At 42.8% G+C, this 23,140-nt stretch overlaps 1 protein-coding gene and 1 long non-coding RNA gene across 6 annotated transcripts in view; both read right to left on the reverse strand.

Moving 5' to 3' along the window:
* Nucleotides 1–10,233: 10,233 nt before the first annotated feature.
* LOC310661220 lies at nt 10,234–13,296 on the reverse strand. Its single transcript, XR_014503841.1, has 2 exons — nt 12,021–13,296; nt 10,234–11,978 (listed from the first exon to the last, which is right to left on the reverse strand). It is a non-coding gene; the product is annotated as an uncharacterized lncRNA (long non-coding RNA).
* Nucleotides 13,297–14,228: 932 nt separating this feature from the next.
* MYRIP (myosin VIIA and Rab interacting protein) overlaps nt 14,229–23,140 on the reverse strand; it is a 143,746-nt gene continuing 134,834 nt past the window's right edge. For all 5 annotated transcript variants that reach the window (XM_083406941.1, XM_083406944.1, XM_083406943.1 and 2 more), the window contains 6 exons: nt 21,953–22,147; nt 20,284–20,445; nt 19,769–19,873; nt 19,378–19,438; nt 15,803–15,924; nt 14,229–14,375 (listed from right to left, as the gene is read on the reverse strand). In XM_083406941.1, the coding sequence (XP_083263067.1) occupies nt 14,343–14,375; nt 15,803–15,924; nt 19,378–19,438; nt 19,769–19,873; nt 20,284–20,445; nt 21,953–22,147 (678 nt within the window). In that variant the 3' untranslated portion in view covers nt 14,229–14,342. The remainder of the gene's footprint in view (nt 14,376–15,802; nt 15,925–19,377; nt 19,439–19,768; nt 19,874–20,283; nt 20,446–21,952; nt 22,148–23,140) is intronic.

Genomic DNA, 23,140 nt, shown 5'->3' on the forward strand with positions numbered 1-23,140 from the left:
GGTGCAGGATAAACTGGAGCCAAGGAAGCCTATTTAAAAAGTATATATGTAACATTTCCAGGAATGTGAAAGACTTTGCTCAGCAGCAAACCACACATTATGCCAACTCAAATACTGAGTTGCCAGTGACCACATTTGGGATTTTGAGAAAGTGCCGTTGGTGCCTGCCACAAAATGGCTCCTGTAGAGTGTATGGAGTAACACAAAATGGCTGCCCCATCAATGGGGGGAAAAGGCTCCTGTATCAGCTACCGCCACACTTGCTCACATAGAAAAGCACTTTCCCCCTCTCCTCTGTTCAGTACAGAAGGGGAGGTGGGTGCCCAATCTGTGGGATAGTCATCCTCATATAACCAACACGCTGAAGTCTAATTAATGCATGAAGGGGTTAATACCATGGAGTAAGTTGCCCTGCCCGGCTTAGCTCACCTTGGGAAGAAGGTAACCATGCCTTTGCTCCCTTCAGTCTACCTGATGAACTCAGCGTGTGAAGAGGCTAAGCTGGTTGCTCCAGCTCAGCCACATGGCTCTCACAAGCCATTCTTGTGTTCCTATACCAATAACTTAGGAACTTTCACACTTTGGAACTAAACCAGGCATAGGCAACCTCGGCCCTCCAGGTGTTTTTGGCCTACAACTCCCATGATCCCTAGCTAACAGGACCAGTGGTCAGGGATGATGGGAATTGTAGTCTCAAAACATCTGGAGGACTGATGTTGCCTATGCCTGAACTTACTGCCTGTGCCACCTTTCTGACTGATGTAAGAAAAGGCACATGAACCTGGTCTTTGAAGAGTTTGTAAGTAAACCTAATTTTAACTTACTAAACATGGGGTATTTTCCTGTGCTGGGGCAAGAGAGAAGCTTTGGGATGCACAAGGGCACATTTTAAAGGTCTATACTTCCCCACTTTACTTTGCTGTGGATTTTTGAGGGGATATTTACTGAAACTTTTTTGAGAGTGGTACAGGAGGCACTGTATGTAACAAAGTCTCTTTGGGGGACAATGACAGGAAGGAGAGGTTTAAGCAGTTCCTTCTTTGATGCAAACTGTCCTCTTCTGTCCTACAAAAGAGAGGGGAGCTTTGCAGCTACTTTAGACAGTTGCTGAGCAATACGTGGCTTCGCCCTTCATGTGTGCCTGGGTATGCAATTAACAAGGCTGCTGTGTCTAAATATTGAGTCGCAAATGTTCACCCTTTTGTTCCTGAAGTACAAAAGAAAATGTTCTGAAGGTAAGAAATGGAGAAGACGGGGCTGATATGCATTATTGACTCGGTCATCTTCAGAAAGCAGCATTGTGACTCCCAGTCTTTGAAGGGAGATGATGGCTCATCAATTAGGCAAACTCGCCCTGTTGGATGATGGCTTCCTTAAAGCACACACTCCACAACTCGAGAATGATTCTTTTCTTAAGTTAGGGAAGTGGAACATAGCCAGTTGCTGCCCCACTGCTAAGGGTGAGCTGTGAGCAGGTGTCACAGGTGGGTTGAGAAAGAGGGAAGGGGAATACATCAATGGCAGGACACCTGCTTTGTCTGCAAAAGGACCCAGGTTCATCATTTGGCATCTCTGGGAAGAACAGGGAGTATCTCCTGCCAGGCATCTTGCCTCTCAGCCTACCCTACCTTTCAGGGTTGTTGTGAGAATGAAATGGGGAGGGGGAGAACCATGTACACCACCTCAAGTTTCTTGGAAGATATACTGTATTTTTTGCTCTATAAAACTCACTTTTTCCCTCCTAAAAAGTAAGGGGAAATGTGTGTGTGTCTTATGGAGCGAATGCAGGCTGCGCAGCTATCCCAGAAGCCAGAACAGCAAGAGGGATTGCTGCTTTCACTGCACAGCGATCCCTCTTGCTGTTCTGGCTTCTGAGATTCAGAATATTTTTTTTCTTGTTTTCCTCCTCCAAAAACTAGGTGCGTCTTGTGGTCTGGTGCGTCTTATAGAGCGAAAAATACGGTAAGTGTAACCCTAAAGAAAATACAAATATTTGTTTTAACAAGCTGCTCTGAATGAGGATCTTTGGCTGAAAGGTAGCTAATACATTTCTTGAACAAATAAACTATGTAAAAAATAAATCCACACTACTGGACATTAGCTGGGAGCGATGGACAGCATTCTTGCTCTGAAAAGATCAATGAAGCAGAAGGATAACTCATCCCCTCCTATCTTGCTTCCCCTTTCCGGGTGGTGGCGGCTAAGGACTTTGCCAAAGTTGACTGTTCCTTGCTAATAAAGTGCTCCCAACACGTACTTTGTCAACACCACTTCCAGCTAGCCTCTTGATCTGCTTTTAAAACAGCACTACTAGAATGCATGCCCCTGTATTTAAATGCTGCTCATTGATGCAGCTGACGTGTCCTCATCCATTTCCCCTCTTCCCCTCCCCACGACCAGATCTATAAAGAGTCTAGCTATGGTTGGCTTGGAGCATTGGTCACCTGTTGAGCAGCCCCTGAGGAAGCAGGTAAGTGGGATGCTCTCGCTTTGCCCATTCCTCTTCTCTGGGTTCCTGGGAGGGAGAGAAAAAGCAGCAGAAAGGCTTCTGTCCTTTGAGACGGACTGAATAGAAAGAAAGAAGTCTAAACCATGTTATTTGTTGTGGGCAGGTATGAAGGCAGCCAAGTTAGACTGTTTCTTCTTATTTTCCTCCTTTCCCCCTTTTTGTGGTGATCTCCCTTTCCTGCAAGTCTACCTGTATAAACAAAGATCTGCTTCCCAGTTATTTGATTTTGTGAGTGTATATTATTTTTTATAGCCCAAGCAGCTCTAAGGTTTATGTGCTGTGCAGTACCATGCATCTGACTGCAAGCAGTGAACTTTATTTGCTAAGTGTGTTTAGGATAACAGCCTTATTCATAATTTTACCCCACCTGTTCGATCTTAACGAAGCTCTTCAGGCAGCTAGTTCAATGGTGTTTACTTTTGAGTAAGTATGTATAGGATCTCACCCCTAAAATGTGATGCCTCCTCACTGATTGGCTTATTCCTAAATTCCACTGATAAGGAATAAGCCACAGCGGGTAGCACTGTGGTCTAAACCACTGAGCCTCAGGGGATTGCCAATTGGGAGGTTGGTGGTTCGAAGCCCCGCAAAGGGGTGAGCTCCCATTGCTCTGTCCCAGCTCCTGTGAACCTAGCAGTTTGAAAGCATGCCAGTGCAAGTAGATAAATAGGTACCGCTGCGGCAGGAAGGTAAACAGCGTTTCCATGCTCTCTGCTTTCCGTCACAGTGTCCTGCTGCACCAGAAGCAGTTTAGTCCTGCTGGCCACATGACCCGAAAAGCTGCCTGCGGACAAACATTGTCTCCTTTGACCTGAAAGCAAGATGAGCGCTGCAACCCCTTAGTCGCCTTTGGCTGGACTTAACCAGGGGTCCTTTACCTTACCCACATTGGAAATAGAAAGGTGGTTTTTGCACACTTGGTTTTCTGTGGCATTTGTCTGTGCCTCATGGTAATCATGTGCAGCAGTAGATTCCCACCCCCCTTAAAAGTTCAACATTCATAGTTAAGGCCTGATATCCAAAACAAGTCTTGCTCACTGTTTTAAGCCCAGCAGGCTTAAAAAGTCATCTACTAAAGGTCCTCACAGCTGACAGAGTAAAATGCACAGCAGAGTTTGCTGAAAATAATCAGGTGTAAATCTTGTAGCCAGAAAGTCTGATCTTGTGATAGCGCCCTGTTCTCTTAGTGGCAATAGTCCCAGCGAATTCACCGCCTCAAGTAAGTGGGAAGGGATTAAGAAGTGCAAGCATATCTATTCCACTGGCTAATCAATGAGTGTGGAGGATTGTCCTTCAGTAACTGGAATCCTGTGCACACTTACTAAGGAGTAAACACCACTGGTTGCAGCGAGGAATTACTTCCGAGTAAACATGCACGGGATTGTGGGGCAAGGGACCGAGGGGATGCTTGCATGCACAGTCCTGAAGTTAGTGCATATTGTAGAGGGATGAGGTGTCGGAACCCCCAGATGTTCCTATTTTCCAGGTATAGCCCCAGATTTACAGACGCTGTCCTGGTTTCTGATTTGATCCCATAATGTCCTGCTTTTCCTTAGGACGTCCCTATTTTCATTAGAGAAATGTTGGAGTGTATGGAACTATGCGACCCCCGAGCCAAGGAGATACCGTATTTTTCACTCCACAAGGCGCACCTGACCATAAGGCGCACCTACTTTTTTTTGGGGGGGGGGGATTCAAGAAAGAAAGAAAATGCGGCTCTTGGGGGCTTTTGCGGGAGGTGGGGGGAGTGAGAGAGCGTCGCTCTGTCCCTTCCCCCACCTTCCGCAAAAGCCATGGATAGCCGTGCGAAGCCTCCCCAGGGCAGCAGGATGAAGGCTCCCTGCTGCCCTGCAGAGGCTTCGCAGGCTACCCCAGAGCTGCTCAGGAGCTTGTGGGGTTGGCAGGGGAAGCCTGGCTTTTCCCCACCCCCAGCCCCAAAGAGCAGATCAGGGCTGGCGGGGGAAGCCCGGGTCCCCCCCCCAGCCCCAGGGACCACACATTCGCTCCACAAGACGCACAGACATTTCCCCTTAGATTTTAAGAGGAAAAAAGTGTGTCTTATGGAACGAAAAATACGGTAAGTAACTCTACAACCTTTAGAAGACATCTGAAGGCAGCCATAGAGCTGTTTTATGAGGTGAAAGTGTGAAATATGGTAATAAGCAGCGAGGTTTCCCCTCCCCCAGGGTACTCACCACTATACAGTATTGCCACCATTTTTATTTGTTTGTTTATTTGCTGTCCACAGCAGCCATCTTGTGCTGGCACCCACGGCACTTGTACCAAGATATGAATACCTTTTTCTTTCCTTTCCCCCCAACCCAACTAGAAAATGAGGGAAAATAAAGAGAGTGCCTCTGAGCATATGTAGAACAGGTGTTCATCCCCGCAGGCCTGGCGCAGCAATAAAACTGCCAGCACATTTGCCAAGCTAAGCAGGGTCTGTTATGGTTTCAAACTGGATGGGGAACTATATGTTGAGATTCCTGAATTACAGGGGGTTTGACTAGATGACCCCACGGTAACTTCCAACTCTATGATTTTTATGAACTGAAATCGGCAGGTGCAGGTTATATAGACAGAGCAAGCTTTTTAAATGTTTAATATTTTGTTTTATATGTTGGAAGCCACCCAGAATGGCTGGGGCAACCCAGTCAGATGGATGGGGTGTAAATAATAAAATTATTATTATAATGGAATAGGAAGTCCCTATTTTCATCAGAGAAATATTGACGGGCATGAGGTGTTCTGACCATGAAAGGAGGGGAGCGAGTTATCTTCTCCTTTGCCTCAGGCAACAAGAATGGTTGCCTTAAATCCCTTGCTTGTACACTTTTGAAGGCATCTGACTGTTTGGAAACAGAATTCTTGACATCCTAGATAGTCTTGGTCTGATTCAGCAGTAGATGAACCCTGAATTGTTTTTCTTTTTTAAAAGAAGTATCTCTATTTAGCCAGCAGTCAAAGAAATAACACATTCATGATTTAACTTTTTAAAAGTGTACATATTTATTTCTTCATGCCCCGCTTTTCTCAGAGACATAAACAATGCAAATAATGGATTCCACATGGAAACTTTCAAACTGTGTGTGTTCCTGTTTGCTAAGGCTGCTGGGAGTTGTTTGGAGACCCCTCACGGCACCACAATTCTCAGCACCCTTAAGAAACCACAGTTCCTACGATTCTTTGTGGAAAGCCATAGCCGCTACAGTGTAAAAGAGGGCTTTCAATGTATGGTGTGACCAGCATAAATAAATCAACCCACATGGCAACACTCCTCTGGGCCCCATTGCACTGACTAGGTGCATCTTTTGTTGTCCATAGGGATGCCACCAGCTACTATGGGCTTAGCCACACCGTCATTTGTTCCACCGCTTTGCTCTGGGAATACCTCCTCTTTAGTGCTGAATCGGAACAAACGGCAATCGGGTTTCTTGCGGGTTGCCGTTTGTTCCAATTTAGCACTAAAGAGTGCATTTCCCTTGGGAAAGTGGTGGGGGATGGCAGAACCACTCAGACCCATGCCTAGAAAGCGCAGAAACCTTGCTTAGACCTGTGCGTAGTCGAACCCAGAGGGTCTAGTAAACCATGATGAGAGTGGGATTAGGGCAATTAAACTGAAGGAGAAGGCATTTATATGTCGAATTCTTCAGCTGGATAGTAGTTCCAGCAATGAAGAAAGGAGAAGTGTCATTAACACAGGACCATAACGGTTGGCAATGACTCCATTGAGAGAGCGGGGCTGGCCCTTAATAATCTTGTACCACACTGTTATGTATTGATGAGTGAATTAGTTCACAAATATGGACTATTTGGTTCTGTTTAAGCCTTTTAAACTTTGTGTGCAGCTCTCAATTGCCAGTTGGTGACTTTCCTCCTTCTCAATGATGCATTATAATTTCTTGAAAGCTGGTATATTTCTCCTTATTCTTTCTTTTCCATGTTTATGCCTCAGGTTTCTAGAGACGACTCATCATGTGTGGTCTTGCCTTGGGGTTTCCTCCGTATCAGTTTTGTCCTCGACCCAAATCATCAAAACTGATTACAGTCTACATCTTGGTGCTGATTCTATCAGTCAGTTTCACTTCCGGCCAAAGAAGCTACTTTAAACACCAGATTGACAACCGAAGTGAGTAGCAACTTCTCTGCTTTTCATATTCTTACTCTTTTGCTTTTACTTAAAAAAAAAAAAATCAAGAAAATCAAATTTCAAAGGTCGTGTTAAAGGGTAAAGGGACCCCTGACCATTAGGTCCAGTCGTGACCGACTCTGGGGTTGCAGCGCTCATCTCGCTTTATTGGCCGAGGGAGCCAGAGTACAGCTTCCGGGTCATGTGGCCAGCATGACTAAGCTGCTTCTGGAGAACCAGAGCAGTGCACGGAAATGCCTTTTACCTTCCCGCCAGAGCGGTACCTATTTATCTACTTGCACTTTGATGTGCTTTTGAACTGCTAGGTTGACAGGAGCAGGGACCGAGCTACGGGAGCTCCTCCCGTCACGGGGATTCGAACTGCCGACCTTCTGATCAGCAAGTCCTAGGCTCTGTGGTTTAACCCACAGCGCCACCCGCGTCCTTTTAAAGGTCATGTTAGGTCTATGTGAAATGTCAGAATGATGCTAGCAGGACTAAATTAGGAGTGTAGGAAGAGGAAGTTTTTAACTTCCTGTCTTGCATTTTGCCCAACTATAATTCCACCTCCAGGGTACTTACCGTAAGCTGTTAAAAGGGTTTGAGCCAGGTCAACAGCTCCTTCTCATTTTTCATCCCATCTTCCCTCAGCCAATGCTCTCAGCAGTCTGTGGCTCAAGTGCTCTCAAGATTCCTTATGTTTTGGAAGCTCACAGAGCCATTTTGAGGAGTTTTAAAATAGCCAAACAAATTTACTTTTGGATAGCCCAGTTTTGCTACTAATGAAAAGTTGGTTATTATAGAAGGAAATGATAACAAGGAACTGAATGAGTGAAACATAAACTCTGGAACCATAAAATAAGCCTACCTTAAGCCAGTTTGGGTTGTTGTTATTTTGTTCTCAATGAACAGTCTGTGGGGAACAGGGAGTCTTCTGGCAATTAAGGTGAAGATCATGAGGGACAAAACTAACTTCTGCAGAGCATAAAGACGCATTCCATTAAATGTTATGGAAATTTGCGGTTGAGATGCATGAGAAATTCCATCTTTGCAAGTTCCATCTTTGCAGATGTCCTGAACTGCCTTTTTCAGAATAACATCTGCATTGGGACTTAGATGTTGCAACTTTCAAATGTTGTGATATAGTTCTTGGCAGTTTAAATAAGTATTTGAGTAAGGTGGTTTTTTGTGGGGGGGGGGTAAACATTGCAAATTAGTGTGGACATGTAATTGACTTACGAGTAAAGTCTGTGTGAGATGGACATAAAATAGATTCATCTGTCCCTAATCCTAGGTATTTTACAGAGAAAGTAATAAGCAAGCTGCTACAGATTCTTCTGTATTGGCCCCCCAAATGCAAAGCCCTTAAATAACAAAATGAACAAGAAAATACAGGAGCCCTAAAATACCCAGACCTATATGTATTTCATCTTCAAGCAATGCTGAGTGCTGTGACTTGTAGCCGTGCTGCAAATTGGGCAAATTCCTCTCTCATTTTGTACCATTTCTTCTGTATTTGCGTTGCTATTTATGCGTTGCTTATTCTGGTCTTGCAAGTCATAGGGAGGGGCAAAGCCCTATGGAGGACAGCGGGACTCTTCACCTCCTTCTCTGCCCCACCAAAGATCTGTTTCAGCCACTACTACTAATATACACACCTCATGGGCACTGCAAGTAGGCTAGGCAAGGGAACTGTGTTGAAATCAGGCGAGAGAGTGGTCTTGTCTGGGCTGTAAGTTGTTTAGCCTCACCACAATGCATCTATCAGCAACAGGATTGTGGAACCACTCTGGCTGAATTCCAGATCCTGAATCCAATTAGGCCAATGTGGGTTGCTTTAGGATTGGGCTGGAGTGAGCTGAGGCAGCCCCAAGTCACACTGAGTTCACCTGGAGTAATCTGGGGCTGTCAAAGTGGGTGGAGGCTGGGTAGCACAGGGAGGAGACACAGGCAGGGCTTAATTAAATTAAATAAATTATACAATGTGCAACCCCTTGATTCAGTTTGGGGCCCAGATCTGGGCTTTGACAGCCACGGATCATCCCGGGTTGTGATGGAGCCATTCCAAAGTGCCACATGGTGGTGATGCGCAGTCTTGATTTCCATTTCAAGTTGCATAGTGAATATATCACCTGTCCTTTGACTCTTGTCAATACTATCCCTTTTATGATATGCGTTATTGGTAAAAAAATATTGACGGCATGTTCTTCCCTTGGGTTTGTTTTATATACCTCCTGTCAACAGTGACAAACCTTTGAGTGTTTTGCAAGAGACCAGGGGATTTACGGGTACATTGTTATGCCAAGCATTGCTAACCGATAAATGGGTCGATAGGTCTATGTTCACCAACTGCTTTGAATTCCAGGTCCTGAGATCGATCCATTTTGGTATGTGGGGCGTGGAGTTCGACCCATTGGCCGGTTTGGGAAAAGGCAGCTGAAGTTTGGTCGGAATAATCTGCGGTCTAGAAGCAGAAACTTGGAACTTATCTTGACTGCTTTAAAAAAACAAGCAGCGCTAGAAGCAGATGATGATGGCTGGTGACTTTCTTTCTGCTCATTATACTTAACAGAAACTAACTTTATTTTCATTTTTTCACTTTAAGTGCCATCTCCTTTCTACACACCCATGCTCATTTGCCTGGTCTAGATTTGCTGCCCTGTACTTATTTCGTGTGCAAATGGCATGTACTTAAGATTCAAAATCTTGAATCCAATTCACGTCCAAATCGTGTAGTGAGCACAAATTCAGTCCCATCTTCCACCCCATTACCTTAGTCAGGAGACCAAGAGTCTCAGAGCTGACCATGAGAGCTGTTTATGAAGGTCCATACAGCATGTGCCATAATGCGCACATTTCCAGAAACTGGATGCAAGGGGACTTTACTCCATGGGGCACCCATTTGTATGCACAGGACGCAGTGGTCACTCTTGCTAAACTGGGATAACTTTGCTGTTACACTGGGCAAAAGATGCCTGCATTGCAGGGCGCTGGACCCTCGTGGCCCCTTCCAACTCTACAATTCTATGATAGTTTGACCAAAAAGATATGCACTTGAAATAAGTTGTATAAAAAGTTATCGGCTGCATCCTGTCCTGCAATATTTCACAGTGTGTTATAATGAACGAAAACTACATTGATAAAAGCATTATGTAATGGTTACTATTAAAAAGAAAGAAAGATGTGAAATCTGAACTCTTGTCTGATTTTAGGCTGTTACCAATACAGCAGCCTGGTGGTCTGCAGCTCTCATCGGCACCTGCAAGGCAAGGAGTTGGTTGCACTGGAGTTGGTTACTGGAGCCAGTCATTCAACAAGTGTACAAAATGTTAAGAAAATTGGATGACATGAGGTTAAAAAAAAGGTGGATCACTTGATGGAATGACCCATACGGAAAACCACTTGGAATTTGGGGTTCTGTCAAACTCAGATCCATAGCCTGGGATTAATGGAGGGGACATAACAAAAATAGTTCTCCGTGTATTGGGCTTTGGCCTAATTCTCTCTGAGATGGACGTCTCCTTAGGGCATGGCTGGAAGCATTCTCAGGTCAATGCAGTCCTCCAACATACGATAGGAATGTATGAGCAGCAGGTTCATCTACTACTAGAGCGTATACTGTATTGTAATAGCTGGCCTTAAATCCCATACATACATCTGGTCAGCAATATATATATACACAAATCCAAGCATACTGAGTACATTACATGTTTTCTGTATCAATCAGGGCCCCTAAAAACCACGTATTTTTCCGTAAATCATTTGTTTTACTCTCATATCATTTCTCTTCACAATAATTCCTGGCAAAAATGCAGATAACAACAACAAGGCAAGCATTAAGTTCCACTCAGACTGAATCATATTATCTTAACCATTAAAATATTCTTCATTTATATATATAAAAAAATCTAAATATAAATATTGACACTAAGGATTGAACTCACTGGATGACAAAATAATTATTTGTGTGCTATAACATATACATTTTATGGTTTTCTTTAAAACGGTAAATTAAATCTTTGCACATTTGGCACAGGTAAACCTTTGTAAAAATCGAAATGCCATACAGCAGGCAGGGATTTGACTTTTTTTTTTGCAATGTCTACAAGTACACATTTTTGTCAAAGATGACTGAATAGTTTAACATTTGAACACAGTAGTTGCTTCTCATGCCTCTTATGGAAAACATTCTATTCCAAACTCAGTTTTGTTTTATATCACACCAACAGAACAAAAGTCAAAGAGTTATCTATTAAAATTAGTCATGTTGGATTGAATATTACATACACAATAGTAGCTAATAATATCATTGGACAATTATGTAGACCAGCCATCATTATTGACATTTCGTTAACACACACAGACCTGCAGAAACAAGAATCTAGGAATGTATCTTGGACCAGTACAGAAAGAGTGGTGTGAATGGAAACCGACACAATTGTATTAGACCCCTACTTTAGTTAAGTAGCTTAGTTTATTTGATCATATACTATATGGATGTTTTTTATATACTGCAGAAAAAAACCCTGCCATCTGAAGAGTCAAGTTTTATAAAACTTAGTAAGAATTTCATGCATGTATATAATAGCATCATTTTGTCTGCAGCATGTTAAAAAAGGGAGTGAATGTGGATAGGGATTTTAGATAAGGGCCTAGGAATACACAAACCCAAACGAAAGTAATGAAACTAACATTGTTGCAGGTACGCAATTCCATTGTAGTGCAATCCTAAGCCTGTTTACTCAGCAGTAAGTGACATTAAGCTCAGTAGGATTTACTCCCTGGGATTGCAGCCAGAATCTGTTTTAACCAGTCTTCTATTCTTACAATTAAAGAGTGGTAAAGGCATTAAGTCTAGCCTTTTAATGCATGCTTATGAGTGAAGTGGGGGTTCTAATGTGTTAGCATTTGTCGCATAGAACCTGGGTTGCTAGTTGTATGAAGATTATCAGAAAAAGAGCACGAGGCTGCAATCTTGTACACAGTGTCCTGACCACAGTAGGGCTTGCAGCAACAAACCTATTTGCTGTTCATTCTAATGTGCCCAGTGTTGCTGCCTGGATTTTAGCTCACATACTCAACCAAATCAACTGCTAAAGCCACTAAATGATTCTGGCCCAGCACCAGTTTTTGCCAGCCAAGTCAGCCATAATGAGCACATAGTAAGCAGTACAGACTGATTGATGGACCTCACTTGTCTAGATTGTGGGGGTTGAGAGCCCTGAAACAGAACCATCCATCGAAATTATGACTTTCTGAAAAGGACCAGTGATTCCAAAAGCCCCTTCCGCACACTCTGGTGGGAACAAAGGAATCAATAATAGACTCTCAATCAAGGGACTATCTGATCATTAAACTGCAAACACACACTTCTAAAAGTACCTATATATATATATATATATATATATATATATATAGTCCCATATTAGGGTGATCACCTACACTTTATGGCTAGCTCACTTTTGTAACTGAAGGTGAAGCGAATGTGCATTAATCTGAATCTTATATTCTAGGAAAGGCTCTGAAGTTACAGACTCGGAGACCAGTTCTAGCAGTGGAAAGACTAGGACTGATTTCAGCTGCACGTGCCTTTTGTTGAGAATGGGAGAGATTTATAATTCATCCAGGGGGAAGTTCATTTAACAAGCAAATATAGGGTGCTTCGAGATAGGAATTTATTGTGGAATCAGGACTGCTCATGAACACAAGGTTTGCCCAGCATCTGCCTGACACGGTTGTCATCAAAATGTCAGTCCATACCCTTTTCCACACACACACACCCCGATTTCCTTAACATGGAAAGTAAAATACCTCATTGAACATGCACAGCCATTGCTGGTGTGAAAGTTCTTTAGCCCAGTGGTTTGTTAGGTGTGAGTTGGTGTATTGATAAACAGCCTCTACCACCACACTCCTACCTCTGAGTGTGCTCCTCACATGAGCACAACCTAGCCATTTCGTTTCTGGTGGCCATGGCCCAAACAATACGAGTGTGCCTGTTTCTGCAGATTGCCACATGCGGAAGGCCTGTCCGAATTTCAACAGCCCAGTTTGGAGGAGCTGCTCTCTCAAGATCCTCAAACAGTACATGCAAGGAATTACTGACTCAACACACAATTTTAATACAGAGGTCTTTGGATGAGCATTTCAGTTCTTCGTTGCTGATGTGCTGCTGTTCATTTGGTTGGGGGACTGTTTGTTTATGCCGCTGATGGTTACAGGGGTCTGCAAAGTATTACATTATTAATTGTTTTGGATACTGCTGCATCCAAATCAAACAGCTAAGTATCACTCTTGCAAAAGACCTCAGTATTATTATTATCATTATGGAAAAGAACAAATGAATGGAAATTGATTCCTGCCCCCCAAGCCCACCCACCCTGAAAAAGAAAGTACAAACCTCTGTTTCCTGTTGTGAATTAAGATAAATAAAGGCTTGTAATAGCACTTCTGGTAATTTTTTTTTTAATGATTGCACAAAAGTACCTGCACATATGCTCAGAATGGAACTGTAGTGGGGGAGGGGGTTTGACATAAAAGGCCCAGCACAGATGCATTCTTTCAAGCTCTGTGCATTGCTAATAACTGAATAGCAACAGATGTCCATAACCGGGGGGGGGGGGGGGGGGGGGATGAAAGCTAATTGACAATAGGTAAAGGGACCCCTGACCATTAGGTCCAGTCGTGACCGACTCTAGGGTTGCGGCACTCATCTCGCTTTATTGGCCGAGGAAGCCGGCGTACAGCTTCCGGGTAATGTGGCCAGCATGACTAAGCCACTTCTGGCAAACCAGAGCAGTGCACGGAAACGCCGTTTACCTTCCCGCCGGAGTGGTACCTATTTATCTACTTGCACTTTGAGGTGCTTTCAAACTGCTAGGTTGGCAGGAGCAGGGACTGAGCAACGGGAGCTCACCCCGTCGCGGGCATTAGAACTGCCAACCTTCTGATCAGCAAGTCCTAGGCTCAGTAGTGGTTTAACCCAGAGCGCCACCCGCGTCCCCTAATTTGATAATAGTGTGCATATAAAAAAACGAATCTGAGCTACCTTTTAGATTTATAAAGCTCGTATCTGGAAGCACCCATATCTTCCACTTACAACACTCATGGAAGGCAAGCACAGATCACAAACGGAAAAATGCTTTCCTTCCCATTTAAGCTCCCCAGTGGCCATCCCTTTCCAGCATTTGCTTTGTGATTTACCCAAGTTACTTTTGGAGTTTCTCTTATTGCTCAACAATACATACATGACTATGACTGTGTGAACAGTAAGGTCCAAGCAAATCTGGATGACGGGGTGGATGGCTTCAGTTTTTCCTTGATCTACACGTGGGATATCGGCTGACGTTAACGGATGAATTAGGAATACAAAACATACTGTATTTTAAAGACAACGTATTTTAGAACAGTTGACAATGGGGGGGGGGGGAGTGCATCTTAAAACATGGAGCCTTGCTTATATGAAACTCGACGTCCTATTTGGAGTCTCATGAGAACTTTAAGGCAGAGCTTCCAACAGCAGACCACAATGCTGAAGACTTGAACAGCTTTCTCAGTGAGGTATCCAAGCAAAGCCCTATTACCGAGGCATTGTGGGTTCTTGAGGGTCCATTTTTTTATTGGATGTATACAATGGCTGTTATATAAAGGCACTCGAGTGTGTAGCCTCAGGCAGTGTGTTAATGGCAGTAGAATTATAGAATTCTAGTACATTACAGCAGACCCTATTGTTGGTTCCTAAAAAGGGGAAATACAGAATTAAAGAAACATTAAATTTGATAACGAAATAATATAAATATACAGCAAAACTTCTAAAAGGCAATTATTTAACTCATGGGATCAGACTATTTACAGGCTCAATGATCCAAAGTCCACAATGGTGAAAGGGCTATTCCAAAGGTCTCTTGGTCAGTTGCACCTCACTGTTCTTCCCAAAGGTGAACAAAAAATTGTAATTTAGGCTTAACATGTTACTCATTTCTAAAACTCAATTTTGGCTTTGAAGTTCAAAAAAATTTAATTTAGAAACTGAGATTTTGAAGTCATTTTATAACCGGGATGACGTATCGCAAAAATGATGGTGTTAAAAATACACACGTGTTTTTTTGAGTTGCAGCATGAAGTTCCTGCTTGATTCAATACATTTCGTTGGTAAACGAATTTTAGAATTCAAAACTTGTAATGAAGTTTGAAAGTTTTGGGGTTTTTTCCTCTTAAGATCTGGGTTTTGGGAGAGAAACAGCAAACCCAAGAACCACTGGGATGAGTGAGTTTGGGAGAGGTGGGCCCTGGGCTATCTCAGGTCTAGGCTGGCAACCCTCAAGCAACTTATGTTGGAAGCTCGGCTCTGCTCTCGCCGGTCCTGGAAGGAGCCTTTAAATAAGTCCCATATGCTCAGAGACTTTGCGCCTGTTCATTGGGGGGTATAGGAAGCCCAGAGCACTTGTTCTTTAGATGTCCCTTTTATGAAGAGGCTTGTAGTAAGACCATTGATCCCCTACTGGTGAGGCTTGCTGACCTCCCGGAAAAGCAAAAATTCAACCTTTTCCTGTTAGGCAAAGATCAGAAGACGACCTGGATGGTCGCCAGATTCTGTGTACATATCTGTAGGCACAGACCATCTCCCAACTCAAACTAGTTCGTTAAGAAAATCCCCAAACTCGGTTTTATGGGTGACTCTGGGTCAGCTCCCTGCGGTAGTTTATTGTTGTACATTGTTTTTAAATTTATTGTTGTACATTGTTTTAATTGTTTGTTTTCCTTCTGTGACTGTACCCCAAGTGTGTTTTATAAGCTGGTCTCCGACCATAATAAATTATCTATCTATCTATCTATCTATCTATCTATCTATCTATCTATCTATGTTGGCATAAGCCCCCAAAGGGGTGTTATGGAGGGTGAGTAGAGTATTACATCTACTCCAAACTTCTTTTCACTCGGTCACAAGACCTGGCAACCCAGCAGAAGTTATACTAGCAAATGGGGTGGTGTAAGTCAGACTGTATTGTAAAGGCTTGTTTTCCTCCTGCCAAGCTCGTTCTGGATCAGCTAGCAATAACCTCACTCCTGAACAGAGTTTGGAACTGGGGTAACTTAAACCAGCATCAACTTATGCCGGCTTCCTCTGCTTCAGGTTGCTCTGTAAGCTTCTACTTGGTACTTACCTTCTTATCCTTGGCAGTGCTTTTCCTCTCCTTTTTGGTTCTCTGCGTGAGAGATCCTTGGAGTATGAAATTCCTGTTGAATGTTCTAACAGGTGTAACCGGAGATGCGTCCATGTCTTCACCTGAAAAAAGAGTCGTCACCAGCGTTCTGCATAAATTCAAGAGAATGATGGAGGAGGCAACATGTGTAGCTAAGCTCCTACAAAAGAAGTGGGGGGGGCAAGGTTCAAATCTGGAAGATGCAGTATGAGCCATTCTCAACCTGGTGGCCTCCAGATGTTTATATGACTGTAGTGCCTATCAGCTCCATCATCCATCAATGATGATGGATTGTGGGAGTTGTAGTCCATCAAAGCTGGAATGCACCCATTTGCGAAGGCTGCAGTATGTCTTCCAATCATGAGACAACACTACCTCTTTCCTGTGGAGTTATCTCTTGCTGAAAGTGCACCGCGTACCGTATTTTTCGCTCTATAAGACGCACCAGACCACAAGACGCACCTAGTTTTTGGAGGAGGAAAACAAGAAAAAAATATTCTGAATCCCAGAAGCCAGAACAGCAAGAGGGATCGCTGCGCAGTGAAAGCAGCGATCCCTCTTGCTGTTCTGGCTTCTGGGATAGCTGCGCAGCCTGCATTCGCTCCATAAGACACACACACATTTCCCCTTACTTTTTGGGAGGGAAAAAATGAGTCTTATGGAGCAAAAAATACGGTAATTTCCCAGGCTTCCCTCTGAAGTAGGAAATTTTGGCGGTGGTAGAAAGAGACTTTCAGCCGAGTATTTCTTAGGCTGTGTACATCTGAAGCACATTCAAAGAAGGTTTCTTTCCCTCGAAGAATTCTGAGCACTGTAGTTTGTTAGGGGTAGCTAGGAACTGTAACTCTGCAAGGGATATCGTACTGTACCCAGAATTATTAGAGGAGGGGCAGATATGCTTAGAATGTGCTATACAGTTAGAGTGCATATGTGAATAATTAATACAAATGACATGCTTGTTGTATGACCCTCAAGAAGAAATGGCAAAAGATAGTTAATATCAATTTCATTCAGCTTTAATGACAAAAAAGCCCAGAAAAAAATCCTGTCCCATCTCCACCCAGATATGGGGAAAAATGGGAAGATTAGGGTGGGGAATGTAGCTAGCAACCCACCCTCTCAAAATTGTTTCTAAAATGCTTTTCTAAAATAAAACTGTTCCTGCTAACTGCCATTCATTTGCAGTGCTGTATATTCTCAGATGGAAGGTCCAGTGAATTCCATGAGATACTCCCAGGTAAGTATACACAGAAAATATTTTAAGGCAGCAATTTTATTTATAATAAAGTTATGATTGTTTGTTTTTAATCTGGCTTTGAAATATCCAAAATTTTAACATGTATAATAAACTCATAGTTAGTGATGTGAGGTGAGAATGTTCTTGAGAATTCTCCGGAGAATATTATTCACAAACTGTAAATTCTAATGTAAGAACTAGTTTTACAACCCACATTTTTAAAAAATCTAGTAAATAATAAGTCAAGTTATGATATTGCCAGTATAAGTAATGAATAATTATTTTTTGATCCAGTTATATTAATGGGCATTGTGTCATTCACCATTGGCAGTTCTGAAATGTGAGCTACAAAAAACATTTTTATTTATTTTTAGTTTTAAAAATGCTATTCATTTAATTTGATGAACATTTGTATTCATATGTATTTCAACTATATGTAATAGCCTTTTTTCTATTTTGTTGTGACATTATTTGCAATTCTATACCCTTGACCAGTGTGATTCCCCCCCCCCCGAAAGCATGTTTAATGCTTTATACACTTAAAGTACCTAGGCCTATACAATTCTGTGTAACAGCATGTGAGGTGGCCTTGATTTAAACAGTTGACGTTTCTATATTTTTATTTAGTGCCAGTTGCTGGTTTTTGCAGTGCCATTTACCAGAGATTGACATACTGAAATATATTATCATATAATGATAATATATTTAATGTTAATGGCTCCTTTATTATATATATGCATATATAGCCTTGTTTATCAAGCTGTGTTTTAGTCACCAAAACAGCTATGAAGTGTTAGAACTATTAGAAACACAAGATAGCCTATTACTGAATTTACTTGTATCAAACCTTAACATGCCAATTGTATATTTTGACTTGTCCTATATGTACATGTTCTAATGGAAGAATAAAATATGATTTAACTACTGAGTTTCCTTATACCAAAGCTTAACATGACAATCACTGGTGCCATCACCTTAGAATGGTTCGGTGCAAAAAATCAACGAATGTGAATTCACTGCATTGCCCCATTGCATAAAAGTATCTGTACAGTTTTTGGTTGCCATCTGAACAAGTTTACCCATGAATAAACATGTATATTAACTAATTATATCATTTTCAATGCATTAAAATTATATCATTTTCAATGCATTAAAACAAATATTCTCCTATGTAATGGTTCTAGGGGTTGCTCGTGCGTAAGTTGCCTTTACTCCTGGCTAGGTTGCATGGTTGAACCCTTTCCGTCAGGACAGCCTCAAGATCCGTGGCTGCCTCAGTCGCTGGCAGAATCCATCAGTGGGCGTTTCTTAAACCGCTTCCAACATAGAAGCTGTTTGACGCCCAGTCTCCTCCCCCGTTGCCTGCGCGAAAGTTTCCTGCGCAAGGTGGGTGTGGGCAACGGAGCACTCGTCCCCTCTCCGCTGGTCTCCTGCGAAGAGTCCTGGAGCCACCTCTCCGATTCCTCTATCTCCTCACCCTTTCACACTGGTGTTACGCTGATTACCTTCCCCAGCAGATGGGCTATCCCTCCTTCTACTAGGACCCTCTCCACCATCGTCCGGGAGCCTCCTCTCCACCTCCCGCTCCGATGGCAGTTCCCTGACATCCTATTTCAAATGAAAATTCTCTAATATTCATATTAATCGAGAATATTCTCGACAATATTCTCCAAAAGATTATTCTCAAGAATTTAACATCCCTAGTATAATTTTCCATTGTTCCTAAATTGGTCATATTGGCTGCTGATGTTGGCACCCATCTTTCTTGAGAGACAATGGAGTGCATCCCTGGGGGTGAAGTCAAACCACTGTACTAGCAGCACGGCGTGATCTCCCTGGGGTGCCAGCCTGGGCAGTGTCTGGAGGTCCTTGGCTGCCCAGACAAGACCCCCTCTCAGCCTCGCTGATGTGTTCCAAAGGAAAGCAGAGCAATGTGTTTGGCACCAGGTTGGCTGCAGAGTTGCTGGAAGGAGACAAACAAAGGTGCCATCCAACCGTCTTAGGGACTCCACTCTGAATTTGTGTAGGGTTTATTCTCCCAAGGATACCCCACAAGGCAGCAGAGGTTTAGGATCAGAGTTTTCCTTCTCTGGATGGGCTACCTTCCCAGGTTGACAGGCCCCATCCACCCCTCACTTCCCTCTAACAGCATGTGCAGAAATCGCCTTCTTGACCGTTTGGACCCATCCTTGGTCTTATCCACTCAATCTGCCAAAGCTTGAGCTCAAGTGCAGGGGAAGTCAATATGTACTACAGAATCAAAACAAGCATACTGTTGTTTTCCACTGTTTTTCAGTACCTGTCACTGGTGGAGCTGGAAGCTTTCGTCTCTGCTGTCTTGATGTGTCTATCGTGTGCATCTATGGGATGAAAAACGCCCCACAGTTTATTAGTAAATGATTAGCACATAACAGGGAACCAATACTGGCTCCAGTCCAACTCTGGCTACATACAGCTGGTCAAATGCAAGGGCTAGTAGTCTGGACCACAGCAGACCAGGGACATCCATCCCCCACCTGCCTTACAGACACATGGCCAGCTTAATGAGGACTAGGTGAGGATTATGCTGCAGATGTTGACACACATTTCAGTGGGCATCTATACCAGCTTTGGCCATACAGATGTGTGCCTGCTTCACTACACAAGTCTGGTTGGATCAGTGGGGTGGCTACTGGTTTAATTTTTCTCACCTGGTTTGTTTGCTGTTGGTCACGTTTCCTTGTCAGATGAACACACGGAGCTACATTCAAGCCTGCCACTGTTAGTGCTGAAATTCTGCTCTCTATATCTGAAATCTTTAAAAGAAACATTCAAACAATAATTCAAATCAGCAATGAAAACAGATGAAAACACATATCCGGGTAGACTTGTTCAATCAGAAATGTTTTTAGTAGGAAGGTGCCTGCCTGGTGTCAAAAAGCAGGGAGTCCCACGCTGCCACACTAAAGGATTGATTTCTTACAAATGTGGAATGAGTATTATGCAACATTGATAGCAGTACTAGTTCCACAGATTGAAATGGTCGAGCGGGAATGTATGGGGAAAGAAGATCTTGCAGGCAAAATGCCTGCAAGTTGCTAAGGGCTTTATATACAGTATTGTGATGAATGTAGCTGAGTCCATCTCACGGGTGGTTGTTTAACACAATGAAAGAATACGAAATTATCTGGCAGGTACGAACTGGGGAGCTAGCTGTTCATCTCACCTGAAGTTCTGCATGATGAACCTGTGCTGCTGCTGTTGCCACTTGGTCTTCCAGGTCAGCCAACTCTGATTCTGAACTAATGCTGTTAATTCTGCGTGCTGCATCCTCAAGGTCATTGAGCTGACTCTCCAAGCCATACACACTGCCGGCTGTTAGGTAGACCTAAGCAGTACATGTGCCAGAATCCAGTTAGGTAAGTCTACAGCTTTGGGGCCTCTTTAAGCACTAGGGCCTGAGGTTCCTGCCGCCACCCCACTGACCACTACTGACCAACACTGCATTAATCATTCATTCATTCCACATTTTAATGTGTTTCCCCATCAGATTTGGAAGTGCAAAAGGCAGTTTCTTTTCTGTTTAAAGTGAATTTGTTGTGCTAGGGCACGCTTTAAGCCACTTTAATTAATCAAACCTAAATTTCCTCCCTTCTGCAAAACACTGACAGTCTGGCAGAGGTGCTTTAGAGACAAATGCGTAAGTAGAAACATTGCAGTTTGGGATGCCAGTGTCTGCAAAACATTGCTTTGGCCAAGATCATACTGTACAAGCAAGAGGCACTTTTGCTCATGAAGGTGGGGAAAGGAAGATTTTCCTCTTCTCCAGCCCCAGGTCCTGCATTATCAAAAGTGGTTCCAGAGCAAGTATTTCAGGAGAATACAAGAGGACTTTTGATATTGGGGGGGGGGGGTGGATTGTGAGTCTCATCCCTCCAAAGAAGCAGGTGTGCTCCTAACTCGCACAGTGGGATATTTGGATCCAAGCCAATGACTCCAAATTTGTTTACATTCATGTAACTACAGTGGTGAGCCTGTGTGTGATCACGAGGCTATCTTCAACATGACAAGTCTCAGCTCAAAGGATACAGCCCTTTAAAAAATGCTTTGCCCCCCCCCCCCCCAAGTGATTTTTACATTCATTTTGTCCCCAGAGGAGCTTAGGACAGAAATGGATGAATAAAAGATGAACATTCCGACTTAACAAACAATATGCTTGATTGATTTTGGAATATTAATGAGGACTAGTGAAAATTCGCAGACGTGCTCTGTTTGTAAGTTAAACTTAGAGAGCGTACGTGTGTGCTTGATTTTCTTTGCTAATCTACTTGTTCCGTGCTTTGGTTCGAGACCTCATTCACCTTTCCCTGACTATGGAAAATGCCCCAACAGCTCATCCAAACCTGGCTTCAACTTTACTACTACTGCATAAATGTGTTTTCCTGAATCAGAGATAAGTAAACATGAAAGAAGTGATTCACACAGAGGGACAGATGTTTTTATTTATTTTTTATTATTAATTATTAATTATTATTATTATTATTATTATTATTATTATTATATTATTATTATTATTATTATTATTATTATTATTATTCTGCCCTATACCTGCAGCTCTGTCTCTGTTGCTCTGTGTCTGTTGCTATCCCATTCTTATGCTGTCAGATGCATTTTAGAACCCTGATTCTAAATCTCACAGGAATAACAATAAGAATGGGGGGGCTTTGCTCTGATTCAGAATACCTAAACAGGGCTTTTGTCTTATAGTTTGCTTGGGTTTTTTGTATACACAATTGCCATTCGAAACCAGCGGCTCTCTTTTCCCACAAGACTAAGCTAAGCAGGACTACCCACAGCACAGACAGATAGAACATGAAGTCTTCTGCCACTCTTACATTTTCTTCCAGTGTGGTGAGCTGCTCATCAAGTCTGATAGGGTCTGCACCCAGGGGGAATTCTCCTTTGCCTTTGTCAGAGACATCTGCTGCAAAATCACAAGGACCTGTAGATTCTGCTATGAGCTCCTCTGTTGCATTGATGACTTTTAGGACCTCAGTAGATATGTTGCAGAGAGACACTGCAGAATATTTCTGTTGTAAAACAGGAAAGTTTCTTGTTAGAAGGAAGAGGCAAATGTAGTGAAATTATTTTGCTTCATGAATACACAAAAGCCTCAGCTTTCCTTTTTTGATAAGCTCCCGTTTAGCCACATAATCTGCTTACAACAGGTAGTCACCCTCTATCTATATAATGAAGCTGAATGTTGCAGAGATTTTTCCATATGGACTTTTTTTTTTTTTTTAAAAAAAAGCAGATTACGACTAAAGATAATGGGCTTATGAATCAAACACATGTGAAATTGAGTGAAATAGAATAATCTATCTTTCCTGAATCATACCCACCATCTCCCTAGTCTTGGAGTTGATTGGGGTTTGAAGAATAGACAGGGAGATTGGCAAAGCCATTGTGAAATCTACTCTCACCAGTGATCTGTATCTCCATCAGTCCAGTTGGTATAAAACACCAAATCCAGGCCATGGTCTACAATGCACTTTTGAACATGTTGCCATTCTCCTTATCTACTCATGCATGAGCTTCATAGTTTATACTGGCAATGTTATTCAGCACTCACAAACAAAAATCTGATGTAAATAATAATAAAAACCAATAGTTTCCAGAATGGTTTATTCTTTTACAACAAATCAGATCCCATTGTATTTTGAGCTGCACAGGGAACGAGTTGGCTCTCCTGCAAGAAAACTGACATGACAGAATGTTTGCTTATTGTCGAGGACAACAACAAGTAAACGTTTTGTCATGTCCCCTGAGACAGTCGGCTTGAAGTTTGGTTATTTGCAGACCATAACAGGGTATAGATAAGAAGAAGCTCTGCTGGCTCTGACCATGCTGTAATTGCTTTCCTAGCAAGTTATGGTTCCTATCCACAGAACAAGCAGTGCTGTACTTTAGATATTTGGGAAGTAGGCATAATTCGGTGGTACTGCATTTGCTGTGTACACAGAAGGCTTCCTTCCGGTTTCATCTCAGAAGATGTGTAGGTAGCAGGTCTAGAAAAGATCGCA

Source organism: Podarcis tiliguerta (assembly GCF_965153285.1).
Source record: "Podarcis tiliguerta genome assembly, chromosome: 12".
Classification (NCBI taxonomy): Eukaryota; Metazoa; Chordata; class Lepidosauria; order Squamata; family Lacertidae; genus Podarcis; species Podarcis tiliguerta.